Source organism: Clarias gariepinus, chromosome 11 (genome assembly GCF_024256425.1).
Source record: "Clarias gariepinus isolate MV-2021 ecotype Netherlands chromosome 11, CGAR_prim_01v2, whole genome shotgun sequence".
NCBI classification, from domain to species: Eukaryota; Metazoa; Chordata; class Actinopteri; order Siluriformes; family Clariidae; genus Clarias; species Clarias gariepinus.
The window spans coordinates 11,353,821-11,381,231 of record NC_071110.1 but is presented as its reverse complement, the minus strand read 5'-3'; the positions used below and the strand labels follow the sequence as shown (position 1 = coordinate 11,381,231).

The 27,411-nt window shown below is 36.9% G+C and overlaps 1 protein-coding gene across 1 annotated transcript; it reads left to right on the top strand.

The window, feature by feature from the left end:
- The first annotated feature begins 1,489 nt into the window (after positions 1–1,489).
- vwde (von Willebrand factor D and EGF domains) lies at positions 1,490–24,954 on the top strand. The gene is made up of 32 exons (XM_053506683.1): positions 1,490–1,832; positions 4,633–4,826; positions 5,778–6,009; positions 6,127–6,192; positions 7,617–7,849; positions 8,030–8,119; positions 8,220–8,349; positions 9,400–9,614; positions 9,727–9,800; positions 9,938–10,214; positions 10,435–10,631; positions 10,919–11,703; positions 12,023–12,159; positions 12,237–12,377; positions 12,929–13,033; positions 15,205–15,319; positions 16,055–16,305; positions 17,635–17,854; positions 17,988–18,125; positions 18,364–18,438; positions 19,005–19,148; positions 19,281–19,652; positions 19,977–20,072; positions 20,177–20,272; positions 21,117–21,212; positions 21,389–21,484; positions 21,741–21,836; positions 22,154–22,249; positions 22,656–22,751; positions 23,934–24,029; positions 24,159–24,256; positions 24,408–24,954. The coding sequence occupies exons 1-32, from the start codon at positions 1,754–1,756 to the stop codon at positions 24,414–24,416; spliced, it is 5,145 nt and encodes a 1,714-aa protein (XP_053362658.1). The 5' UTR covers positions 1,490–1,753; the 3' UTR covers positions 24,417–24,954.
- Positions 24,955–27,411: the final 2,457 nt, after the last annotated feature.

Genomic DNA, 27,411 nt, shown 5'->3' with positions numbered 1-27,411 from the left:
CTCAAAACACCCTGAACGACTCATGGCAGCATGGCTGTAAACTTGCAGAACCATGTAAAATGACTATATGGAAAATTTACTCAGTTTCACGCAGAATTTCACATTTACACTTTTTATAAGTTGCTGTCCGTGATACAATTGCAGACGTAGTAACAGACATTATTTAAATAGCACAGGACGTTAAGCCTCTCTATGTGCACAGGATGATGTCTTTTGACACACTGACTTACTGTATAAAGGTCGGTGCTCCCTGTGCTGCCATCTGTTGGCGTGTTACAAGACTTAAAACTTTTTTTGACCACTTTGTATTTTAGAATGGCTTTTACACAGAGCACATAAAGATAGTCGATAAATATCAAAATGTATTGTCACTTAAAATTCTCCCAGTTGCACAAAAAAAAAATGCACTTTAGGGACTTTTCCCTGTTTTTCTTTTTTGTACAAAAACTATCAGTAATTTTTTTTTTCCTTGGTAGGCAGTTTTTGTCCCCTGTTTCTTTACAGCGCTCAAGAGTTAACCAGACTGTAAGATATCCTGTATTTAAACTAAGAAGCTATACTGATGTATCATTTTTTTTAATGCAAGAATTAAAACATACAAGAACAGGGAAGAAAGACATTGATATAGTTTTACAATGTACAATCATACATAATAATAAGCAAACAAAGGTCTTTGGTTTGCATTTAACAGATTAATATCCATAAAGATAAGTGCAGAGAGAAGAAAAATAAGTAAATAAAATATTACATAAAGTTACATCCTTTCAGAAAATTTGTCAAAATGCACCAAAAACTGTACACTTTTTTTGTTATTCATAAGTCTAAGAGAGGAAACAAGATGGTTAAATTTAGCAAGGAAGAGGGTGAAAGATACAGGAGATTTACGCCATTTTTGTTTATGAATAAAAAACTTAGCATTCAATATGATAAAATTAACAACAAATTCGGCAGATGGTAGCTTTGGGTTTTCATAATAAAATATAATATCCTTGAGGTCAAAGGTATGGGTCACATTTGTAAGGATAGAAACATAAGCACTTAAGTCACTCCATAATTTTTTAGTAATACCACAATCAAAAAACAGTTGAGCAGCAGTTTCCTCCACAATTTCACAAAAAGAGCAAGACTCATCAACATCAGAATATCTTGAAATGGTCGAATTAACTGGATAAATTTTATGAAGTGAATCTCCTTAACTTTGTTAGAAATACAAAACTTATTTGGTAACAGCCAGGCCTTTCTCCAATTTACATTTGTTATAAATGAACCCCAGTAAAAATTTGGAGTAATTTTTCTTTTTGACTGAAAAATCATACTGATGTATCATTTTGAAACTGTTACCGCTTAAGTGACGTCACTACTGAACTGTTACTGTCACTACGGAACTGTTACCGCTTAAGTGACGTGAATACTGAAACTTATTCTCAAATACAAAAAAAAAAAAAAACAGACAGGCAAACAAACAATATCGGGACTGCGGGTTACTCGGAAAGTTTAACGAGCTGAAAGTCTCAGGGATGTGAGGGGGCGCGAGCGCGCGCGCGGGACCAGAAGATGAAGAGCTGCGCTCGCGCCGATACCCAGAGACGCTTGGCCGAAGTGCACAGAAATAAGGAGGATTTTTGTTCGGATGTAGGAATAACCAGTGAGGACAAACTCGACTTGTTTTTTAAGCTTATTGGAGACCGCTTCTGAGTGACGAGGCATCGCAAAAAAAAAAAACAGACATTCCACTAAACTGATAAGAAGAGCAATGAGTGCAGACATTTGGCTGGGGTGTATCTGTATCTGCCTGGCTGCTGTACTTTACACCGCTGACAGCACGCAGACTGGTAAGTGCAAACACTGTAGCTAACCGAGTACAGAAACAACGAGATAAAACGAAAATATGTGCAATACACGAACATTCATCATCTGTGCACGTAAAGTTAAAAAGCTCTCAAACCACAATTTAATCTCTTTCTCAGTCATTATTTTGGGCTTGTGCTTCTAGAACTTGTTTGTCATCAGTCTTTGGTCAGTGAGCACGTCGTATTATTTAAGACCACGGACTTTACCTCAAGACCTACAAACTCACTTCTGATTTGTGATTTGTGAACTGCATTATAGTGAGCAAAGTCATACAGTGGGAAGCAACCTTAAAGTAACAGTACTGTAAGCAGTCGATTAAAAAGAATTTAGAAGATACAGTATATACAACATGAATTTAAAAATGGGTTATAACCATGTCTTAAATTCAGTAAAAAAAAAACAAAAAAAAAAAAACTAAAAAGTCTGGAATGCTTATGTTTGGCTGCAACTTCCAGTTAGTCATTTTCTTCACAGCAAGAAATTTCTCAGTGTTACATGAACACCCTACGGCGCGGTGGTTTAGTGTTTAGCACTTTTGCCTTGCACCTCCAGTGACCGTGTTTGATTCCCATCTCTGGTCTGTGTATTGTGGAGTTTGCATGTTCTCCCCATACTTGGAGGGTTCCCTCTCAGTACTCTGGTTTCCTCACACAGTCCAAAGAGATGCAGGTTAGGTTAACTGGCATTCCCAAATTGCCTGTAGTGTGTAAATGAGCGTGAGCGTGTCAGTCCAAAAGCGTCAAACACTGGAGATTTTATTGTGGGGACACTATAGATCCACATAGAATTGTGCAGACAGAGCTTACACTAATAAGCTTCCAGTGTTCCAGTCTCTAGCTGAAGCATATTTTCATCAGCAGCAGCTATTTTCATAACAGCTTGTCTCCCACAGCACTAATGCTAGACAGAAATCTGTAACCAATTTTCTCTATACTCTGACCAAACCTAACATGTGTAGCTCTATTACAGGAAAGACATTATTTTCAGGGAATATGCTACGGTTTTTGATATGGTATGGTGAACCATAAAGGGTTCTTACTTTTATAAAAAAAAAAAAAAAAAAAAAAAGAATTAAATTCATTTCGAATGAGCTAAGTTATAGGTAATGTTAGGGAAAGAAAAATTTTCGGTCATTAATTTTCTGTTAATTTATGTCATCTCAACTCAACATTTGAGTCATCTCCAAATCTGTTTTCTGTAGAGCACAGTTTATATATAGATATGCATATGGAACTTAACCTTTAAGTAATACATGACATGCTACTAGATATGCTAGGCCTATTCATACAATACAAAAAATGTTACAGTCCTACCCTATATTTGATCATGTTCAATCTCTGAAAACACATTAGCAGGCTTAGTGAAGCAATACACACTGTAGTTTTACAGTTATTACAGTGCATTTTAGATATTAATGCACATATTCACTAAGAAATAATCTGCATTTATATTTTGAAACATTACTAAATAAATTGAATTTGCTGATTATTGTTGTATCTGTTAAGATTCAACAGACAATTTTTAATGTGTGCAACAGGAGAGGCAGAAAAGATGGGCTTATTGGATTAGAATGCAGCACAAAATCTTAAATTGGAAATTCCTCAATCACCCAGTAAATCTATATATTTGCAGAATTTCTGATTTGGCCTACTCCTGATCTGGGGGTTTATATTTATAATATTTATAATTTTAACTTAAGATTTTGTCTTGCAGAGGCACAATAGATGGAGCACTTGGTAAAACTATAGACAACAAATCATGGAAAACTCTTCTCAAAGAAAGTGCTACAGGCAACCATATTTTCCAATAACTGCTTAGTCTTCCCCTCACAAAATTACCTTAACACTGAGTACTCAATCAGTGGGAAGTTTTTCTTGAATATGGCCTGGGACATGTGAGGGCCATCCACAATAACTATCGGGCAGGTTGCTCATCTCACCCACTAGTGACCAGGGACAACCTCCTCTAGTAGGTAAGCCAACTCCTGGGCGAGTCATTGCAAAATGATGCAGCAGTAAATTAATCCACCTTTGCAGTGGAACAATGAAATGCAAAAACAACTTTAACCTTGACTTTAACTAACACATGCACAAGTTTCGTAAAACAAATGAGTTACGAACTAAATGAAAATCTGGTGACTCTTGATTTATCTGGTGACTGACAGATGCTTAAGATTCATTTTTGTAATCAATGTCACTTTTGTCCTCCTTTTGGCTGAGATCCAGCACTGTCTTTTATGAAGGAACTGAAAGTAGAATGTTTTTGAAACTGGGCATAGAATATTCTAAATTTGGGAAAACTAGACTTTACTGATGTTTGAAAAGGTTTCTACATTGCTACAGGAGTCTTCAAATCTTTAAGAACATCTTTCCCATTTTTTCACCTTCCCTTTCATTGTTTAGATGATCTTACATTGTTGCTGAATAGGATACAGGAGGTCATTTTTCAGTATGTTATCTTTGTTCGTTAGTATTTTACATTTCAGGCCCAACTTGTTGGCTTGAGCCATCTATTCTCTCTCACATTGGGCTTTCATCCCCATTACCTCTCACCATAGTGCAATACAGTAGGTCTAGAGATCTCTAGGACGGGAGAGGCTTTGATCCTACCATACAGTGTGAGGGTGGAGATGTTGGGATTGGAGCTACATTTTTAGGGACATCTGCATGGTTAATGGTGTTTAGATCTGCTTTACTGTATAGTTTATAACAAATACGCTTTAATCAAATGTACAGTACAAACAGTGTGTGTGTGTGTGTGTGTGTGTGTGTGTGTCTTTAGTGGAACCTCCTGAGTGCAGTCCAGGGGGTCACACAGTTTTGCAGAACCCATACCGGAGCACAAGCTTCAGCTCCCAGCAGGGTCCCCAGTCAGGCCTGCAGGAAAAGCTCATCTGTGACCACTCACTGACACCTGGCTGGTATAAGTTCCAGATCTTCGATAAACCAGCTCAAATGCCCACCCAGTGTGTTGAGGTACAGTAAATATGTTTAATTTTTTTCAAAGTTAGAAATCAATCTCAGGCGCAAATAGTGTAACATTGATGCACTGTAAACCAAAAGAGTTCAGCTGGTTTAAAAGTCTGCTGTAGTTATTTAGGTTTGGTTTCCATTTTCAAGGAAACAATAAAAGAAAGAAAGGGGAAAAATGCACACACACACACACACACACACACACACACACAATCTCAGCAAGGATTCTAATTTTTTCATCCGTAATATACTGTATCAATGGCTTTCAGTTATATAGTGCAGTCTTTCCATATATATATATATATACTGTGTTCTAATATTCCCCATGTAATCAAAAAGCACATTATATGTATCATGATTCTTTTGTATGGAAATACAATTATCAACTTCAAGAATGACTTTTATTGATGTTTTTTTTTTACATACAGTATGTATTTGCATTGGAGGTGGTAATGTGTTGTAGTTCCTCTATAAACAGCATCCTGTGTGGTACTGTACAAGCAAATCATTTGCGTAGTTTGTTTAGAATTGTAACAAAACCTTAAAAAAATACTAAATCAGGATATTTATTTGCAATATTAATCAAACTGCACATAGATATTGGGATAATATTGTATTGGTTGGTCGCTGGTGATTCCCTTCCTTGCTATTTCATTAGAGGAAGTTCATATACAGTACCACCAGCACTACTACTACGAAAAACAATAATTATGTACACACATTCTCATGACCCACTTTGTGCCAGGGGTTCCCTGGAATAGGCTTCAGACGATAAGAGATATGAAAAATCAATGGACTCTTAATCACAATTTAAGCCAACTTAAAAATATATGTTTGAGGAGCATGATGTCCAGTGATGTGTCATGTAATGTGAGAGGAAGTAAGTATATACTGTACTGTAGAAAGGCCATACCGTAAATATTGAGAAGCTGTTACTTTCTGTGATTTGCCTAGGTGAATCAATGCGGTACCCAGGCTCCAGTGTGGCTCTCTCTAGCTGACGGGGAGACTCTCCCACACCCCCTGGAGGTTAAGAAGTTAACAGCGTGTGCTACCTGGCAGTTGTTCAGTGGGCCAAATAAGGAATGCTGTCTGTTTCGAATGCCTGTTACCGTGCGTAACTGTGGGCAGTTTTATGTGTATCACCTGCAGCCTACACAGGGTTGTATGGCCTACTGTGCTGAGGGTAAGTCATTCAGCCTCATAAATATACAAGGGCAGTGTAAATTGAAAAGTGTAAATGAACATTATTCGATGTTACTAGTACTTTTCATATGTAGGTCCCTGAATTTTGTTTGTACAGAAATGTCTGATTCCCCTGAACCAACCTGTGAACCAGAGCACAGGAACAAAGATGGAAGTTGCAACGGTAACCCCAATGCATGCAGATCATAATTTATTGTGCAATAATGTTGCTGATGATGCCATTAAATATTTTTTTTTTACATTATACCAAACCCAATGACTTATGTGTCCCTTAATTCAGTTCTGAATTTCTAGCATGTTTTTGTAGCAATATAAATATAAATTAATTTTATGGAATGATTTCTTGTCTGCATTTTTATATTTAGAAGCAGTTTGTTTGGGTCTCTACAGGGTCTTTTCCATGCAAGCCAAAATGATTAAGGTCAGAGATGCCAAATCTCCAGAAAGTCCACTTAATGAGCTTAACATATGTGTTTACATGTTGTGCGTTAGCCTTCAGTGTTGCCATGGCATCTAGTGGAATTGAGTAAAAACTCAGCTGGTATCAGTGGGGTGCTGGGAGTCTCTCACTTTCATTACAAGCATTACTCCATAATGATTTTGAGTTTTTTATAGAAACTTAACCATAAAAGGAGACAAATACAATAGAAAATATTTCCTAATCATATTTTTATCAGTTTTACTGATATTTTGACACACAGTATCGGATTACAAATTGAATATGCATATGTCTATTTTGCAACAGCAGAAATGGGACATTACTGTGTGAGGAAATTCTATTTAGGAAAAAAGGTTTTGGACATCTTGACACACCACCACATTCATTACCCAACAGCAGCATTGCAAGAACATAGCCTAATTTTTTTTTTTAATAAATAAAACATTTCCATACTGTTATTATGGCTCGTGCAGCATGGTGGCATGGTGGTTAGCACTGTGGCCTTGCAACTCCAGGGCAGAGAGTTTGATTCCTTGAGTCTCTTGGGATAGACTACAGACCTCCAATGTAGTTCCCATGCATCATGGGTTTGTTTTTTTGTTCTGTACTATTCCTGTCTTTGCCCTTGTCCCATAATAGCGTTTGCCCCATTGTGTTTACCTGTTTAAGTTTATTTATTTGTATTTAGTTATTTCTTTGTTTAGTTGTCTTATCATTGATATTTATATCTTAAATGTATGAATTTATATCTTAAAGTATGAGCATTTTTTATTTTCTGTTGTGCTTCATTAATAACACTTCATAACTGTCTAATAATGCTCTCCTGTGATTAAACTCAAGCCAGGGACTTTAATTATGATTATCAGACTCACATTAATAAAGCCCATGTAGAGTTTAGGTAGGTGTTCTGTGTCATTTCACCTATTACAGATGTTTTAGTGAAACATATTTCTAATTTCTTAAAAAATAAATATTTAAAGGTTTTAAAAAAGAAATGGTAAAAAATTGTCTTTGTTGTATGTTTTCCAGAATTCAATTAATATCTGACTGGATTTCCCAGATGTGTAGATAACATAAGTGCATTAAGCTTATATTTTACTTGCAGACTTCATAATTCAATTGATTAAATTCCCTTTTTTTCTTGACAGATAAGCAAGCTCCGTCTCCATCAGTACCAGAGATTGTGGCTGAGCTGTCAGGACCCAGCGTGTTCTTGAAGTGTATTTTTGATGGCCAGAGTGGAAACAGCTCTTTAGGATTTGTGGTGACCTGGTGGCGGCTTGCCCCAAATGGAAACAAAGAGGAACTCAGACAGGAGACAACTTTACAGACTTCAGCCTTTATTGAGTTGGATGGTATCAACCTTCGACTTGGAGACAGGGTAAGCAATTTTATGGAAAGGTATCCAGGTTACATACAGTACATCATTACATCACAGTGCACGATAAACTGCAGCACCTGGTTCATACCTTATAGTACACTGTCTTTTAAATGAATAAAATTATTTATCATATTTACCATGTTGTTTATATGGATGTGGATTTTCTGTTCTTTTGTACAGATCTATTGCAGCTGCTCCAGTTTCTTTCTAGATGCTCCAGACAAACAAAGTCTTGCAGTGGAGAGTGTGGAATTCTTTGCAGGGATCCGAGTATGTTTACAGATATCCTTTTTATTCTTGATTTCAATGTGGTTAGACTAATCGTTAAGACATTTAACATTATGGCTAATTTGCTTTGGTTGGATTGTAGCTGCAGCCCAAACTTGCTTCTATCTTGGAGGATGGAAAGGAGCATGAGTTGGTCATAGAGAGCACTGTTCCTGTACCCTGTCTTTCAGAAACATGCATGCTTTCATTGCAGCTCAGCACCAGTAGCCAAGGTACAGAACATATCATTTTTAACACCGCCATACATAACTACATGTTGCTAAATCCATTGAGTGGAAAATATATTTTTGATAATCATTCATTTATGGTATTTAAATTACAAACCTAATTCCAAAAAAATTCACAAACCCGATTCCAAGTTGGGACACTGAACAAGTTGTGAATAAAAACAGAATGCAATAGTGAAAGTTTCGAATTTTAATATTTAATTCAGAATAGAATATAGATAACATATCAAATGTTGAAAGTGAGACATTTTGAAATGTCATAACAAATATTGGCTCATTTTGGATTTCATAATATTGATACAAGCCAATATAAACAGTATACTGTATATTCAAATACACTTTGCAAATGACCCAACACAGCATGTGTAATCTAAGTAAATCTAATTTGTAATTGAAAAAAAAAACAGTGGTTACCAGTGGTTTAAAACAGTGAAATAACTGCTAAGAAATTACATTTTAAAACAATGATTATTTTGACAAAAACAAAGCTAATCACAAGCTTCTGCTTTGTACAGTAAAACCTTGGATTGCGAGTAACTTAGTCTGCGAGAGTTTTGCAAAAATTTTAACTTGATAAACAAGCGAGCAATTGAAAAATGAGTAGAACGTACCTGTATACCCTTTGTCCGCCGAGCATCACATGATCAGAACTGAGCCCATGGTTATTCTCTCTCGCGCGCATTATGCGCAGGCTCACTTGTATAGTCAACATCTACTGTATGCGTATGTATACTTAATACTATAGCATTGTGACCATGTGTGTGCGCGTTAAGCATTTTTGGTTATTACATGTCCAAGTGGTAGTGACTGTTCTTTGACTGCATACTGCAACAACGGCCTCGTGAAGGAAAACGTTAAAAATGTTGTAGCAGTGCAGGAGATGAATCTGTTTAATGATGCAATGTCATATTTTCGCGAAATCATCAAAAGTTTTTTGGATAAAAAGCATGTTTCTGGAACAAATTATACTCGCAATCCTAGGTTTAAGTGTTTCATTTTGAAGTGCGTGTCTAGCCTAAGCTGTTGTCTGTTCAGATGAGGAGGTGCTGGGTCCTGATCTGGCTCTGTCTTCTTGTGAGGTGAAGCTGTCACATGCTCCATGCCAAAACGGAGTGTGCAGCCAAGCACTGCTTCACTACAGCGCAGTGACTGATCTCAGCAAGGACGGAGATAGAAGCACTGAAATCTCCATCAAACCTATAGTCAGCACTGATTTCCTCTGGAATGGATATACACCAGAAAGTGCGCAGGTATTTCAAAAAGATATTGCTGAAGTCTGTAATGATATAACATTATATCTGACATACTGTAGAGTCTGTATAGGTTTTGTGAAATTATATGCTTTTTGTTTGTTTTTTTTAGATCATGGTAAAGGATGTCCTACCTGCTTATTGCTACATTTTTACAGACCCTCACATCATAACATTTGATGGCAGGTACAGTAAAACATTTCAAACATATTACAAAGGTAAAATAACATGTGAGAGTGAGTTACTGTACAAGCACAGTGCACATGCATTGAATCTAAAATGGTACTGGGACCAATAAGCGCTTATCTGTTCCCTGTTCCTAGGACATATGATAACTTCCATGTAGGCACATTCGTCCTGTACAAGAGCACAGTTCAGCTGTTCGAAGTGCATGTGCGCCAGTGGGAGTGTGCTAGTATAACAGCCCACCCAACGTCCTGTGTGTGTGGCTTCGCAGTCAGAGATGAAGCCATGGTCATCTCTTTTGACATGTGTAATGGATTGGCTGGAGAAACAAAGCCACGCCTCATAGTGAAGAATGGAGATCTGGCAAAGAGCGGAATTCGCATCACTGAGTCTTATCAGGGTCGGAAACTGACTGTAAGGCACTGTTACCCGAACTAAATAATTAAATAGTATATTAATGGTAATTCTTATTAACCTTATAATTGTGGGTTACAATTTTTTTGTTGATAGAGTCTTCTGATCTTACTTTAATTTTTAATTATTTGCATGGTCTTTTCAGCAAAAAGTGCACACTTGTATAGATATATGAACATATGTATAGATATATATTTAATAAACTCTCCCTCTGTTGTAGCTGACATTCTCTTCAGGTGCATTTGTTCGGGCAGATGTAGCTGACTGGGGCATGAGTCTGACTGTGATGGCCCCCGGGTCTGACCGGAGCCACACTGAGGGTCTTTGTGGAACTTTTGATGGACAACCACTCAATGATTACCACGGAGCAGGAGGCGAAAGTTTAAAAGATAGTAATTCTTTTATTAATGCATGGAGGTAAGACCTTTAATTCATATTGTATTAATCTGGTGAAAAAAAGGTTTTGGACCATTTTAAAATTTTGCACTGTTATACAATAAACAAATATCACCTACAATTGCAGATAATTAATTGTGTTAGATAATAATTATGTTAAAAATCATTTGCAAATGTTAAAAGGCTTTTCCCATAAAACCAGTTGCTTATATGATTTTCGGTTGATATGTTTAAATTTCTTGGCATTTACTTAAAATCAATGAAAAGTGAATTTTAAAGGAATGATGTCCAATTTTTTTGGTCCGCAGGCTAGAACCAAGCAGCAGCTTTTTTGACAAAATCCCACCCGACGAGAAGCAAATGAGCATTCGTCCCTTCTGCCATTGTGAGAAGAAGCCACGCCAATCAAACCTTACACCTAATCTTCCCTCTAGCTCTTTTCCCTGCTCTCATTTGGCCCATTTTCACTCTCCTTCTATAATCCCTTTCCGGGATATCACAGCAGAATATATCAGAACCATCAAGCCTCTCACAGGCAGTGCTAGAAACCATCCCAAGGCACACAGACAGGCTACTGGCTCTCAGAGTCGGGGGAGGTCCCAGAACCACAAACAAGCTTCATCAGCCATTGCCGATCAGAGTGTAAGCCAGTCACACTCAGAGAGCTTGAAGTATTTTTTCCCTGAAGACCAGGTTTTATCTACACATCCCGAACTACCAGCACCAACATGGCCTACTGAGTCTGGTCTGACCGAGGCAGATGCCCAGAGGCTGTGTGGTGATGCCGTGCGTAATTCCACTGTGGCGCTTGGCTGTGTTGGCCTGTTGGATGAGGTTATGGAGAAGGCACTGCAGATGTGTGTGATAGACCAGCAGCTGAAGGATGAAAGAGCCTGGCTTGGAGCCACCTTGCCCCTTCTGGAGAATGAGTGTGAGAGAAGAGTGGTGCAAGAAAAAGGAAGAAGGGAGGAGCTCCGGGATGTCCTTGCCTTCCTTAAGTGCCCGAACCTATGCAATGGCAACGGACAATGCACGGAGCGTGGCTGTATGTGTTTTCCTGGGTTTGGCTCATATGACTGCAGCCAGGTCTCTGGTGAGTCCGGAACGGCTACATTTGCAACAAAAAATGTCTGTAAATGTTTTTAACAGTAGAATCTATTCTTTTCTCTTGTTGGAAGAATGGGCCAGGAAGTATGAAAAAAAAGACTTCCCACAGTACATACAATCTGCTATATAATTTACATATTATACCATATATAATTATTATAGTACATTTAAACCACATTTATTATTGAATTTAAATAAAAGTTTAACAATCATTCAAACAAGTAATTTATTAATGAATAAAAAATTATAATCAGTGCCAAAGTGGCACTAAATTAAAGTAATAAAGCACTCTAGTTTTTTTCCAGATCAGACCCCAGAGATCACAGAATTGGAGGGTGGAGGACTCTGTGATGTAAAACACAGCTCCTGTTCCACTGTCAGAGTCTTTGGGAAAGGCTTTAGGAACACATTTGAACTAAAATGTGAAGTGATGAAGGAGAAGGTAATGTCTTTCTTGACTTTTTTTTATTTATGCTTTGTATATACTAGTTGGATGTAAATGTCTCCTTTTTTGTATAGATAGGAGATGGTGAATCACTGGGTGATCCTCTAGTGGTTACTGCACTGTTTCTTAGCTCATCTGCTTTAAAGTGCCAGCTCCCTGGTGGAGATGTACTTGCCGATGTCCACCACCCACCTGTCACTCGCTGGCAAATTAAGGTACCTGTTTTTATATATACATATACAGTGTATATATATATATATATATATATATATATATATATATACACTGTACACTTTACACTTTAAAAAGTTGAAAGTCTATGTTAGATATGCTGTTGGCATCAGAGGTGCGAAAGAGTGGCGAGTCTAATATAAAGCCCACTTTTTAGCTGGAATAATGTAGAATTACAGTATTTTAATACATAAAACGTTTTGACACCACATCAGATAAAATACGATAGGCTTATTTATCAAGAACAGTATAACCGTATAATGAATACATGAACTTTATCTCATTTTGCACATGCACAATTCATGAATATAAACACCATGGTGGTTTTTGTTTGCCTATTAAGTGAATATGCCCCAAATTGCATACTCATTAAAGCATACACTCCATGCACGAAATGCTATTACACATATGTGAAAAGAGACAGGCTCCACAATTTTTGTAGCTGTCACGGTTATACACACACTAATGTTGAATAATGAGAGGGGGGAAAATAGCTTATTTTAAGTTAACTTCATCTTCTTTTTGCTTTGTGCAGGTTTCCAATGATGGCTACAGCTTTAGCAATGCCAAGATATTCACACTGTTTGATGGCACATGTCAAGAGTGTACACTGAGCAATGGGGTTCGGTGCACTTTAAAGGTGCGTAAACATCTCCACATAGTAAAATCTTTAAAGCTGCCATTAGTGTATTAGTCATATACCTTTGTAACAATCTGCAGGGAGATGTCTTAAAGACATTCATTCTTTTATACAGTTACAGCTAGTAAAAGTTAAGAAAATAAAATATTTTGACTGTGCGGCCAAGTCATTATGCAGAAGCATTCTTAAAAGATTATTGCATCTACATCTGCGTTACTTTAACACATGCAAATGTTTATTCCATGTAAATTATTGCAGCTTGGTATGTTTGAACATGCAAACAGGCTTGGCAACACAGGTTTACTGGGTAATGGGCTGCTTGCAATCATTCTTAAACATAGAACATTACTTCACTGCACATGAGTTACCTTCAATCTTAAAAGCCATTCCTTTGAACCATTGTGTGTGTTTGGAAACAATTTAGCAGATTGGCCCCTCTCTTTGCACACGAGTCACATAATAATACATTATTATTTCCTATACTGTGTACAATAGATTATTTTCCTTCTCTTTATAAGTATTTGCTAATAATACAGATTCCAACATAGCCTAAAACATTTAAATAATATTACTTTTGTCTCTATATCGTTACAGATGTTAGGATGTTTATAAGAGCCCTGACGCAAGGCTTTAAAGGGCGTGAATGAAACAGGAGTTTATGAGAGTCCTTATGATATGTACAGGAAGACCTTACCATTTAGAGATGGCATGGGGTTATTAATTAAGGAACATAAAAGGAAACTAAAAGAAAACTGAAAACTAGTGATGGTGGGATAAAGCTTCATAAAACCTTGAAGCCTTGAAGAGCAGATGTATTCTTAGTTATTTTACCAGTACTGTGATCCTCTCAAAGCTGTCTTGCCCTAGGTTGGGCATGGGAAATACAGTATACATAAGCATACATGATACACAGGAAATACAGTATACATTTTTCTCTTGTGAGCACAAGAATAGCCCATTTAAACCATCTGTTGTTTTCTCCTCCTATTAACGTGCTTGTGCTTGTTTGTAAGTAATATTCCATGGCAGTAGCACACATACTAAAGTGACCCTCCTCTATTACATTAATATTTCATAATTTCTGTCATATAGGAGGGAGGGACAGTGATGTTTTCCAACTGGAACAATGTTAACAAGATGATGAAATAATAATCATAATAATAATCATAATAAGACATCATAGCTTAGTGGATGTGAGTCTGGTAGGATGAGATTAACTCTTTTCAAACTGAGGCAGTGTTACTGAGAAGAGGAAAGAAGAGAATGGCAGTACATGTGCTTGTACAAATGGTTGTTGTGGGGTGGGGGGCGATATTTTTTTATTTTGTTTGCACAGATATTTACAAAACAAGACCGTGAACACAAAACTACACAGCAAAAGACTTAATACTTACAAAAATATACATTATCAATAATATTTAAAGCACCTTTAAAAAAAAAAAAAAAACAGAGCTTGGGCTTTATATCCGTCAATACATGGCGGCAAGATACGAACCACTTCCTGAACAGCCGATCGCAGCGAGGCTTCAAACATCATTAATGACGTCAGTTTCTCTCTCTCTTTTTCTTCTTACTTTGTCTTTGGCCCTGATACCTTAACGGTGCTTCCTAAATGATTACATGAAGTGCCGCGGTATCAGGACTCTTATTATAGACACGCAGCCAGGTGCGGCGAGTTCACAGTGATTACAGCGTTGCCTGGCAACCGTTTGTATAAATGGCCGCGCCATTGCCTGTGCAGACCTCCGCGTGGTAGCAGCCTGCGTTCTGAGCAATTTATGCGCAGTTCTGCCCCTCGCGCGGCCCGCGTCGTTATACACTGGGCATTTCCAAGTGCGTCACAAGAACATAGAACACAATAAATAGAGAGAGAACTCTAACCTTTAAGTTGGGAGATAATATGGACTGTACATAATGAAATATAAGTAATTAAGAAACAACGTGAGAAAGCAGAATAAACCGTAAAGTAGTTTTTGAAGAAATGCAAAAATAATTACATAATAAGAACACAAGTAAATAAAATCTAAAGAAAATTAAACAAGTTAATTAAATGATTTTATAAAATGATTATAAAAAAGTTTATAAAAATATATTTTTTTTTTAAAAGAAAATCATTATTTTATTTGTTCTTACTGATATACATTTGGACATGTTTATTTACACCTTCTCAGAACAGCAGCTGTAGCATTGATGGTCAGTGTTATGGAGAAAGTGAGCACAGTCCCAGCAGCCCCTGTCTCATCTGTCGACCTGACCTCTCCAAATACACCTGGTCCATTAGTGAAAGTAAGACTGTACCTGATCATATTTATGAAGAGGCATTTGATGCTGATGTTTGTGTTTAAAAACTATTCATTCCTGTCATTGTATCCATGTAATAAAATCTTCTTGTTTTTTTCTGTAAATAAGTATAAATACAGTTGAACCTTGGATTATCTGCATAATTCATTCCGGAAGTGGGCTCGTATTTTAAAACACTTGTAAAGCAAATTTAATTTTCCCATAAGAAATAATGGAAACTCAAACTATTTGTTCCACAGCCCCCCAAAAAATAAATACATAAAAAATAATTAACAAAAAAATGTAAAGTAAAAATAAAGCAAATTAACCTGCACTTTACCTTTAAAAAAAGTAAAAATAAATCCCAACAGATAAGTGTTTCCGTTTGTGTGCGCAGGCGCTGTGTGAGTGTGTGAATTTAAAGTAAGCTTCCCTTCTCCCCCTTTTCGTCTTACACAATTACCCTTCCTCCACTCTTTTCACACACTCGCACGCACACAACGGAAACACTGTTTTATCGGAAAAATAAACAAGAAATCAAATTAATTAAAGATCTTTGCTCGTCTTGCGGAACACTCGCAAACCGCGTTACTCGCAATCCGAGGTTTTACTGTATATAAAATGTGTAGGAATTTTGTTAGGTGAATGTGCATATGTGCTTTTTTTTTAAGTAATGTAATCCACATTAAAACCTGGGCATGTATGTAAGTTTTTTTTTTGGATTGTCACATTGTGTTCCAGAAAATCAGCCTCCAATATTTCATTTAGAACAAAGTCTCCTGCAGACATTTTATGGGGAAAACTTTGTGTACCAGTTTGTATCCACTGACCCAGAAGGTTCTGCGGTTCAGTTCACTCTGCTGTCTGGGCCCAAAGATGCTGTTCTTTCTCCTGCTGGCCTGCTCATCTGGAAAGCCCTTTCACCCTCCCCTGCGGCATTTGAGCTGGCTGTGATAGATGACTGTAATGCAGAGACACAGGCCACTGTAAAAGTGAGGTGTTGTTTGTTTATACTATCAAACCCACACTTGGTTTAAGCATTCATTGAGTTTACAGAAGGCGTTACAGAGAGCATTTGTTCCATAAAAACACTAATGTTTTCTAGTTACACTTAAATATTTCTACATTAAGTACTGTGCAAAAGTCTTGAGCCATCCTCAGTCCTTAATATTTTGCTTCCAAAGAGTTAGACTTTCTTGTATGTTGTAATGCAGTATTGACAAATAGTTCTTCAAGGATTTTAGCAAGTTTTTTTTTCTCTCATTTTCAGTGCAGTCCAGGAACCTGACCAGCTTTAGGGGAAAGTATTTTCTTTGTTAAGCCACACAGTGACCTATGAATTATTTAGGCATACGAACATCTAATTTGAGGCATGAACCAGTGAGAAACAGGTACAAACAATGACAGATGATCAGGCTGGTGATTAAAATACTAGGGTTCCTGCATACTGAGTGGTTGGAAAAGACGAGAGGGGGATGAGGTTGCTGCTGAGGTTGTTACACAAACCACCAATTTTTAAATTGTATCTTCAGGCATTTGCAGCCTGTCAGAGTTAAACATTTGCTCCAATTTAAAAAATATATGATCAACATTTATTTAATGAAATTTTATTTAACATAAAGAAATAAGGTGGTCCCGGGTTCGATACCCGCCTTGGGGTCTGTGTTTGCATGTTCTCCTCATGCTTGTTAGGTTTCCTCCCACAGTCCAAAGACATGCAGATTAGTCTGATTGGTGTTCTCAAATTGCCTGTAGTGTGAGAATGGACCTGGTTGTGTGTATGTACATGTGTGTCCTGCAATGAATTGGTACCCAGCCTCATGCGCTAAGTCTCCAGGGAAAGGCTCCAGGCCCCCTGTGACGCTGTATGCAGGATAAAGCGATATTGACTATAAGTGTGTAATGAAGAGGTGGCTCAAGGGTTTTGCACAGTTTTGTTAACTTATCTGTAGGTTATGCATAAAAAGTGCATACTATGACCACAAGAGGGTGGCAAGTTTCTAAAATGTGAACACAAAAGTATTATACTTGATATCCATACCCAGTTCAGGTTTCCGCAGGACGTTCTAAAGAATAAAAGTATTAAAAGAATACAGTGTTTGCATATTCTTTGTAATAGATAGATAGATAGATAGATAGATAGATAGATAGATAGATAGATAGATAGATAATTAGTGCAAATATTGGCTATAATGTAACTTATTGTGTATGAAAATAGTAAAAAAATCAGCCTTAGCCTTACACTTCACATCAAAACGGATTGCTGTTGAGACTGTGACTGCTGTTGTGAGTTATTTCAGGAATACATACATGTTTCCCAGGTCTCAGTGCGCCCCTGTGACTGCGACAATGGAGCCTCGTGCGTGACCAACATGAACTTCCCTCCTGGCAGTGGCGAGTATCTTTGTGTCTGCCCAGCTGGTCTGGAGGGAGAGAGATGTCAAGTTAATGTGAATGACTGCAAATCGAACCCGTGTCAGAGAGGTGACTGTGTGGATGGACTCAACTCTTTCACATGTCTCTGCCCAGCAGGTTTTACTGGTACATACTCATACTCTTTCATTTTATAAAGTATAAATATAATTATAGAAAGACATACTTGTCAGTGAGATAAACTTTTGCAATCGTTGTTAAGGTTGCTTTAGTTCTGTTTCGATGCTGTGTGTAACTGCAGGTGTGACATGTGAGGAGGACATTGATGAGTGTGTATCAGCTTCATGCTTCTCTGGGGTAACCTGTAAAAACACACTAGGGTCATTTGTTTGTGGACCCTGTCCTGATCACTTCACCGGGGACGGAAAAACCTGCATCCGTGAGTTCATACCTCGAACTTCTATATTACTTTTTGAGCAATTTTGACTCTTGATCAGTTCATGTAAAACATATTCACTTTTATCAGCAGCATGACTTCAGTACCATTATTATTATGACTCTACATATTATTATTATTATTAGTAGTAGTAGTAGTAATTGTAGTTATAGTAGTAATATTAATACAGTAGCAGGAGATGAACCTCCTCTCATAGAAGTTGCTTGTACTGGTTTGAAAGGAAAAGCAAGACACAGAGACCGCACAGAGGATCAAGGAGTTAACATCAGACCCTTCAAGCCCAACCTCAGCCCAGGTATGAAAGTTAATTTGAATCTGAAATCTTGGAACAGTGCAGAGTTACGTCTATCCTAAGACTTGTAGACTATAATACAGTTTGCTTCAGAGTTTTGAATCTGCTTTGAAGCTATCTGACAAGGTAGCATTTGTGTCTAATGAGGTAGCTATTTGTAAGTTACATACACTAAATATACTGTGATTTTATAGTTATAGTGGTGGCCAAAAGTATTAAGACAGAACAGGAATTTAATGAAATTGCTCTATATATCAATATTTACTATGAAATCCTTTAATCTTTAAAAAATGCTGCATCCTGCTGGGCATAGTGTCCAAAAGACATGTGCATAAATAAATAAATAAATAAATAAATAAATGAATTGCAAAAATGATTACTCGGTGCAAAACAAGCAGTTTGTCAACATGGAAAGCAATTAAGACTTGCAGTCATCTCAGGAGTGTTCAAACACTGATAAAGGTGATATACAGGTACTTTATAATTGAAATGCTATGATTACTTTTTTTTATATGTCTTAAAAGTTTGTTTCCCTTGTCATCTAAATTATAATAATATTTTTTCTGTAGCTCAGAGCCCGTGCTCCGGGCGACCCTGTTACCCAGGGGTCCAGTGCTTTGAGAGTGTGTATACATCTGCTGGATATGTCTGTGGTCCCTGTCCTCAAGGTCTCCATGGCAATGGACAAACCTGCACATCAAAACCAGAAAACAGTAAGTAAAGACACAGTAGAAGAGGGCATGGTTGTGATGATTATGGCACCAGTAAAAAGCAGATTGTGTCCTTCAAGAATAAATATTTTATCTTCTCAGTCTTTGCTTTATGACATTCAGAACATTTTACAGGGCCAACAGCGGTCACTAGGGAAAGGGACAGACCTGATGTTCTTTTCACTTCATCATCCTCCACCTCATTTCCAAAATCTACAGAACCCACTGTTATAGCTGAGAGACTGCATTTCAATAAAAAGACACCATCACTCATTGAGAGAAAGACTACTTTAAGCTCAGTTAAGCATGATAACAGTCCTGCAGCGGCTTCTGGATCTGGAGGGCAGCTTCATGACCAGGACTCAAAGCCCTTGGTTGTTGAAGATGCGAGGACCTGTACTGATTCTTCCTGTTTTCCCGGTGTTTCTTGCGAGCCTTCCAGCGCTGGACATTTTGAATGTGGCCGCTGTCCTAACGGATACATTGGGGATGGGATCACATGTAAAGGTTAGCTCTTTTTCATAATTATTGCCATTTAAGTGCATTAAATTCAGGCATAACAATAAATCATTTTTGGATGCCTTTATAAAGGATGTTCAGTTGTACAGGAAAGTCTTCAGGACAGGACTCAGGACGAGTAGCATTTTTTGCCATTTTAAACAAGTGTGAGAGAGAAAGAGAGAGCTTGGCAATGGAATGTAATTGATATAAGTGTTGGAAAGAATTGGAAATGTAACTAAAAATGATAAAAAAAATATAATGTCATTCTATAATAAACAAAAATATGCATTCATAGGAAGAATAAAAATAACTTATGTGCTCTGTTTGCAGCCACATGTCGTTATCCATGTGGTCAGAACATGGAGTGCACTCTACCTAATACATGCACATGTAAAGAAGGATACACTGGATATAACTGCCACATTGGTGAGCTCTTTTTCTTAAATTAGGTACTATCTAAAGCAAGTTTCACACAAACACATTATGCGCATATCAACCCACAATCTCAAAATCTGTTTCATTTTAAACAGCTGTGTGTCGTCCTGACTGCAAGAACAGAGGGAAGTGTGTAAAGCCCAATGTCTGTGAGTGTCCTGCTGCATTCAGTGGACCAACCTGTGAGGAAGGTAGGACTTGTCTCTCAATCACTGACACTAACGATCAATAACTTTCAGCAGTGAAATTTACAGTGAATTTACCAGAAGGGTTCAAGTCAACCTGGAACGTGTAGTGAAACATCTGGTCAATGAAGAGTTAACACTGATTAACATTTACTGAAGACTTCTAGCACAGTTCTGTGAGGAGACTCTTGGCTGCTGTAAAACATGAATGGTGCAAACATTTTAAAGAAGGCCATACTTCCATAAATGATGGCTGAGGTGGCTCGGAGCCCACTGCATGAACATTCTGTGAGTGAAGCGCCTGAGTTAGCTAAAACTGACAGCTAACTTGTCCCTAATCGTTCGTCCAGTTGCACATTACAGGAGTTATTGCCACATACCCATATACTGTAGTCCTGATCTCCTGGGAGTTCCTGGGAGGCCAACGTTTCAGTTGTAGCGGCTCTCCGATCATGGGTCTGGTGTACTGAGAAAATTTTCGATCTTGATGTTATCCAAGCACTAGTGAAACACTGTGAGAAGTGTGTAAGTGGAGCAGGGGATTATATAGAGAAATACTCTTACTCTCAGAACTGTGCATCTGGTGTTCTGCAAAAAGTCCTGGTTTGACATGAAATTAATGAGAGGTTTTGGAGGAGATTTATGAGGTTGTTCTACGAACAAGCATAGAACAAGACAATGGATGTTTTGGAATTTGGTTAAATAATCTTATATTTAGTTTTTTGTAAATGTTTAATTGAAAATTATAGATAATTTTAACCGCACATTAGATATTTTTACTTGCAAGGATTTAGCAATTCATTATTTATGTTGCTGTTTATTTCATTGTTTTCTTTGCTTTGCCTCCCAGCTACATGTGACCCACCATGTCAAAATGGAGGCAGTTGCTTGTCCAGGAACCTGTGCACCTGCCCCTATGGCTATGTTGGGCCACAGTGCGACATTAGTGAGCAGAGTTTTCATTTACTTGAGCAGTGCATTCTGACAACAGTCTTTTAACCATAAAAATTTAATTTTGCATACCCTTATTTAAAAAAAAATTGTGTTCATTTGATCAAATAAATCTCCAATATTACATTTTGCAAGTTCATATTGATTTTATCTGTGACTGTGCATCTACAGTGGTGTGTACCCGGCACTGTGAGAACGGTGGAGAATGTGTATCTCCTGAAGTGTGTAGGTGCAAGCCTGGCTGGTATGGACCAACTTGTAACTCAGGTACTTGCCTGTATTCTTTTATGTAGTAGGAAATTATTGTTACAAAAAAAAAAATAAGTTTTGACTGCTACATCAGAGGCTACTTCCAATAATGTTCCTTAAAGAAAGCTTTAACTTGTAAAAGACAGAATTTGTTTTTTATTGTTAAAAAACTTTAGTATTTATTTATTATTACGCTTAGTTTGTGTCAGTCAAAACTTACTCGCTTACACTTATTGTTCGATAATCAACTGTAATCCGTGTGTTTGTATTTCAGCTGAATGCAAGCCTGTGTGTCTGAACGGTGGCACCTGCATCAAGCCTAACATCTGTGCATGTCCTAGTGGCTTCTATGGATCACAGTGCCAGATAGGTACAGTGCAGTTATAGAATATTTTGTAAGCCTTGATACCTATGATACCTTTACAAAAGCTTATCCTAGGAACAAGTGTATGGTGGGAATAACATATTAAGACACATACAGCATGAATACACATGTTTGCATCTAGGAATAATTTAGCATAGCTCATTAACCTCTACTGACTTGTTTTTGGGAGGTTGGAAAACGCCACAACAATGCCATATTTACTTATCTTACTCATAAGACATAATAGCTAATTAATATGCAGATAATTTTGTGTGAAGAACAATATAAAATAAAATAAAACAGGGTACTTTTTTTTGTTGTAGCTGTGTGCAACCCTCCCTGTAAAAACCGTGGTCAGTGCATGAGGAACAATGTGTGCTCCTGTCCTGAAGGCTACACTGGCAAAAGATGTCAAATCAGTGAGTGTTACATTTCCAATATTATAGTTCCTCAGACAGAGATTTTTGCATGTATTAATTATGACTTGGTTATTTCACCCGTCACATCAATAAAAGTGCCAAACCTGTCAGGTAAAAATTCCATCTGCATTTCAAATTTCTGCTAATTTTAACAAACTCTTCCACTGACTATGTGTGATATTGTGCTAGAGATTCTGGTATATGGATAAAGCACAAAAGGCGCAAAAGTTGCATTAATCTATTGTACAATAAGATCTAGACTGTATGTGAATGCAACAGTTTTATTTTGATATGAAAGCTTAGCTACCTACCTATCTTTAAATATACATACTTATATTGTCCAAGAAATAGCAAATGTTTAAATGGTTTTGACTACCTTGTATTACACTTGCATGTTTGTGCACAGGTGTATGTGATCCAATGTGCATGAATAAAGGGAAGTGTGTTGGACCAAACACCTGTTCCTGTGCTTCTGGCTGGCGGGGAAAAATCTGTGACATCCGTAAGTGAGCTGGTATATAAGTCAAGCCTTTTAGTAATTATATTTAATATACTGTATTGTAAAAATAAATTTAAAAAAAGGCTGTAAATTCATAATACATATTTTAGAGCAAAGTGCTTAACATTTTACAGGATCACACTGTAAAAAACTAGGCAGTTAGAGCAGTGAATTGGTTTATGGTAAAATAAAAGAAGTTTAATGCATAGTGGGAAATCTATCAATTTTAACAGGGGTGCAACTCAAGGGGTATCCTTAGGTTCTGAAAAATGAGTCCAACATGGATTGATATGAGTCCAAAATGTGTAGTTCCTCAAATGACCTATATCATCTGGCTCCAAAAGTGTGTTAGTCCCACAACAGAAATAAAAATGGTACAAAGAAAATGGTTTTAGTTTCAATGGTTTTTAGCTAGACTTCCCATTTATGACAACTGTACATGAGTAAATTTTCATGCAATATAGTTAAATCTATTGATGCGATAAATTATTATGCATAATTAGGAAAATGGCTGATTTGAGTTGTATTGCAGGTGTCAAAACCCTGGCTGTCCACTATGCACACTTTAGATAACTGGAATCAATGCGTTAACCAGGGATTTGGAGGAGTCAGCTCCAGACCAAACCTCACACAGTTGAGCTTCAAAATTGCTCTTTAGAAAATCTATGGCAGACATCATGGAGAATTTGTCCATTTCCTCTTATATAGTCTATGGTATAAATGGAAATAATTCTCCTTGTGTCAACTTTGAATTGACCTTTAATCAGCTCAAGCTTGATGAGATAGTTATAGTGGCTCAGTGTTTAAGGCTCTGCATCCTGTTCAGAATGTTGTGTTTAAATCTCAGTATATCAAGGACTGTAATGTATGGGATCTTTATTCTCTATCTTTAACCTTCTAATTAAATGTATGCTGTCAGCCACATGAGGATATGTACTAAATTGTGTTTTTATAGTATATTACAAGGAAAAAACAATATACTGTAAAAATAACAGCAATTACCTGTATAGATAGTTCAGTACTCTACTGTAAATATGGGTTAGAGTTATTTACTGTATGTGCAAGTAGTTGACTGGCAACTCTCCTGTACAGTACACTACAGTAAATGTTTTTGCAGTGTAGGTGAGAATACCAGTACAACATATTAACAATACACATTATGCATAATTTCTGTTCTGTATGTAGCGATTTGCTTACAGAAGTGTAAAAATGGAGGCGAGTGTGCCGGCCCCAACACGTGTCACTGCCAAGCTGGATGGGAAGGTTTACAGTGCCAGACTTGTAAGTCTAACTGATATCTGGGTCTCTATTAAACAGTAATACACAGTATTCTATTTTTAAGCTTTCATGTCTTTTGTATTTGGATTTTCCAACACATAATGATGAGTCATATTGTATTATTAAATACAGCCATCTGCAAACAAAAGTGTCAAAATGGAGGAAAGTGTGTGCTTCCAAACTTCTGTCAGTGTCGCTCAGGGTACACAGGAATGAACTGTGCTGTCCGAGTAAGCTAAGATTTAACTTCCTACTCACTGTTCTAATGTTGTTGTTATTATTATTATTATTATTATTATTATTATTACAAGCTACACTTTGATATATATATATATATATTGAGTATGGAACATAAAGTAAGTCTGAACTCTGAATTTTCAGACAAGATGATAAAAGAAGAAGAAACGTATCAGGAGATGGTTTTATAAAAGGAGTCTCTATCCATCTCATACTCCACAGGAGTGGACATCTGAAAGAGAGAGAGAGAGTCTCTTAGACTCTCTCTAGAGAGTGTTCTCAAGTTTGTGTAAATGTTTATAGCAGCCAAATTTTCAGGCAGCAACCAAAGTGATCATACTTAAAATGTTGATTTTTTTTTTTCAACTTTTTGGATTTTTTTTTACATATTTTTTGGATCACACATCAAATTTTGCAGTTTCGCTCTGCTGTTAGGTGAGTGCACTTAACAAAGCGTGTCTGCCAAGTGTACATTTCATAAGAGTATTACATTATTCTCCATTTTCAGCTGTTAAACGCATAAGTTTTTTTTTTTATAAAGTCTGTAAGTCACAGTGTATAAAACAAACTGTAAGGATGGATTACAGCTAATTGTGACATGTAACAAATTGATGATCTTATATTTTATACATGTACATTTCCTAAAAAAAGAATTGATTTTATTATTATTATTATTATTATTATTATTATTATTATTATTTTACTGTGATATTTGTTTTATTTTGTTAAACACTTGTTTTAAGTTTATTTGATGTTTATGTATTTTATATTGGAATACAATAAATTTTAAATGTACATTTGTAGTCCTGGTGTTTCTTATCCATACAGGCATTGTGTTAAATTATTTTATTATATTATATGATTTAGAAATTATTTCTATGTTGAGTTTTTACTTTTAATAAATAACCTAGGGTTAGGGTTAACCCTAGCTGTTATGAGTTACATGATAAGTAACTTACCCTTAAGTACTAGTTCAAAGGCTAGATAAGATGGGGAGATTTGCATCAGGAAGGGCATCCAGGGTAATCCTGTGCCACATCAAATATGATCTGCATGTGGTGACCCCCAGTGGAGGAATTTGAAAGAAAAAGGCATACTTCTTACTGTATATAAACCCTAATTTCAACAAATACTGGTAAGTTTTATGTTACATTTATTACAGTTTTATGACTTATATTTATAGAAAAAATAAAAACTTACAACAATTTTATTAAATAAGTAAAACTGACCCAAACATTGTGCCAAAACTACAAGGCACAGTAACATCCTCATTAACCGTTGAACTTGATTATACTAATCTGCAACATGCTTTCTACCAACTTCTTACTTCTTACTTATGTTATTTGCATCATTTAAACATCTTGTAGTGTGTATTGCATAAAACCACCAACATACATACTTATCACATCCTACAATTATGCATTACTTACAGTAAAGTATATGTGATGCACACTGCAGTTACAATACTTGCACTACCAGGCACACACAATTATGTACAGTGCAGATCTGTTACGTACTCTAAACATTTTCACGGCCCTTATTTAATCTGTATAGTTATCGAATGCTGTGTACTTACTGTGTATAGTGTCTTTTTCTATAACAAACGCACAGTATTATTATGTAGGCCTGTACTTTTACAGTCGCAAACAGCTGGAATCGAATTCCTTGTGTGTCAACATACTTGACCAAAAAAAACTGATTCTGATTGTAATTCTGCACACATGTCCAATCTTAGATCTGAATCACTTTTAGTGAGGTGTATGTAAAGGCAGAATAAAGATGTTAAATAAATATATACAAATCTAATACATACCATTAAGTTTATGTCCTAAGAAATATATTCTGTAATACACAGCATGTACCACAAGTGCCTAGTCTGGATGTTTTTTCAATTAGATCAAAATTTTTCTTGATTTACATCCTTATAAAATACACATCTTATTAATCTTGAAGTAACTTAAATGTATTTTTTCAAATAACGAGATTTAAACAAAATAAATAATAACAATTTGGAAATCTTCTAACTTTGTTGGTGGTCTTTTGGCTGCTCCCAGCAAGGGGTCGCCACTGAGAAATATTCAGTCCGCACAACAACTTGGCACAGGTTTTATTCTGGATGCCCTTCCTGACGCAACCCTCCCATTTTATCTGGGCTTGGGGACCGGCACTGCATCCAGTGGCTGGGGGGTTTGGGCACTGGCTGGGAATAGAACCCGGGCCTTCCGCATGGCAGGCAAAACACCTACCACTACATCAAATTGTGATTGTTTCAATAAATAATTAATAATGTATATATTGTATAGCAGAAATCCACAGTGGGCAGTGGATGTGATTGTGTGTTTGTGGGTGTTTACAAAGACAACTGAGTTGTGATCATGTGACCCTCTGCGTCAAAACAAGAAGCGCATGCGTTTACACGTGTTACATGATACTTGGTACTCGTAAACCAAGACTTGCTTGTTTTTCAAGTCAAAATTCATCAAAAATCTTTGCTCTTTTTGCGGGACACTCGCAAACCGTGTTACTCGCAATCCAAATTTCGCTGTATATATATATATATAAATATACAGTATATACTGTATATATCAGTGGTGGCTGCTCTAAGACTACAAGGGAAGCTCCGCTTTCTCTACTATGTCAGAAAATAAATGCTTATATATGCACTGTCGTAGTTATATTGGTTTTAATAAAAGTGCGCTAGAACGCGTTTAACTTCAAAACTAGGTCGTTCAGAATCAGGTATTTATTGTAGATTGTTTGACGCGATTTTCTTGTCATACATTTCCGTGCAGCACAGCGCATTAAACCCTCCTGAAGCCCAGCTTCACTAGAGCTCTATGGGCAAAAGCACAAAGGAGCTTTTTTCACTGCAGAAAAGCTGGACGGTAATTGGATAAATGCACCAAAATTGTCAGTTTCAGGGAAGCTCAGCTTCTCTGGGAGTGAATGGAGCAGTGGGCGGGCCAGGACGCTGGGCTGCTGCATGATGATTGGAGAAGCTGTTTAAAGGGCGGAACCACTTTTTTGACTGACAGAATTTACATACAAATAACATAATGAATTTTATGATTAAGGCCTAATATGAGCTAATAAAAGCTAGCAGCTGCCACTGATAATCTACCTTTCAATGATCTAACTGAATTACAGA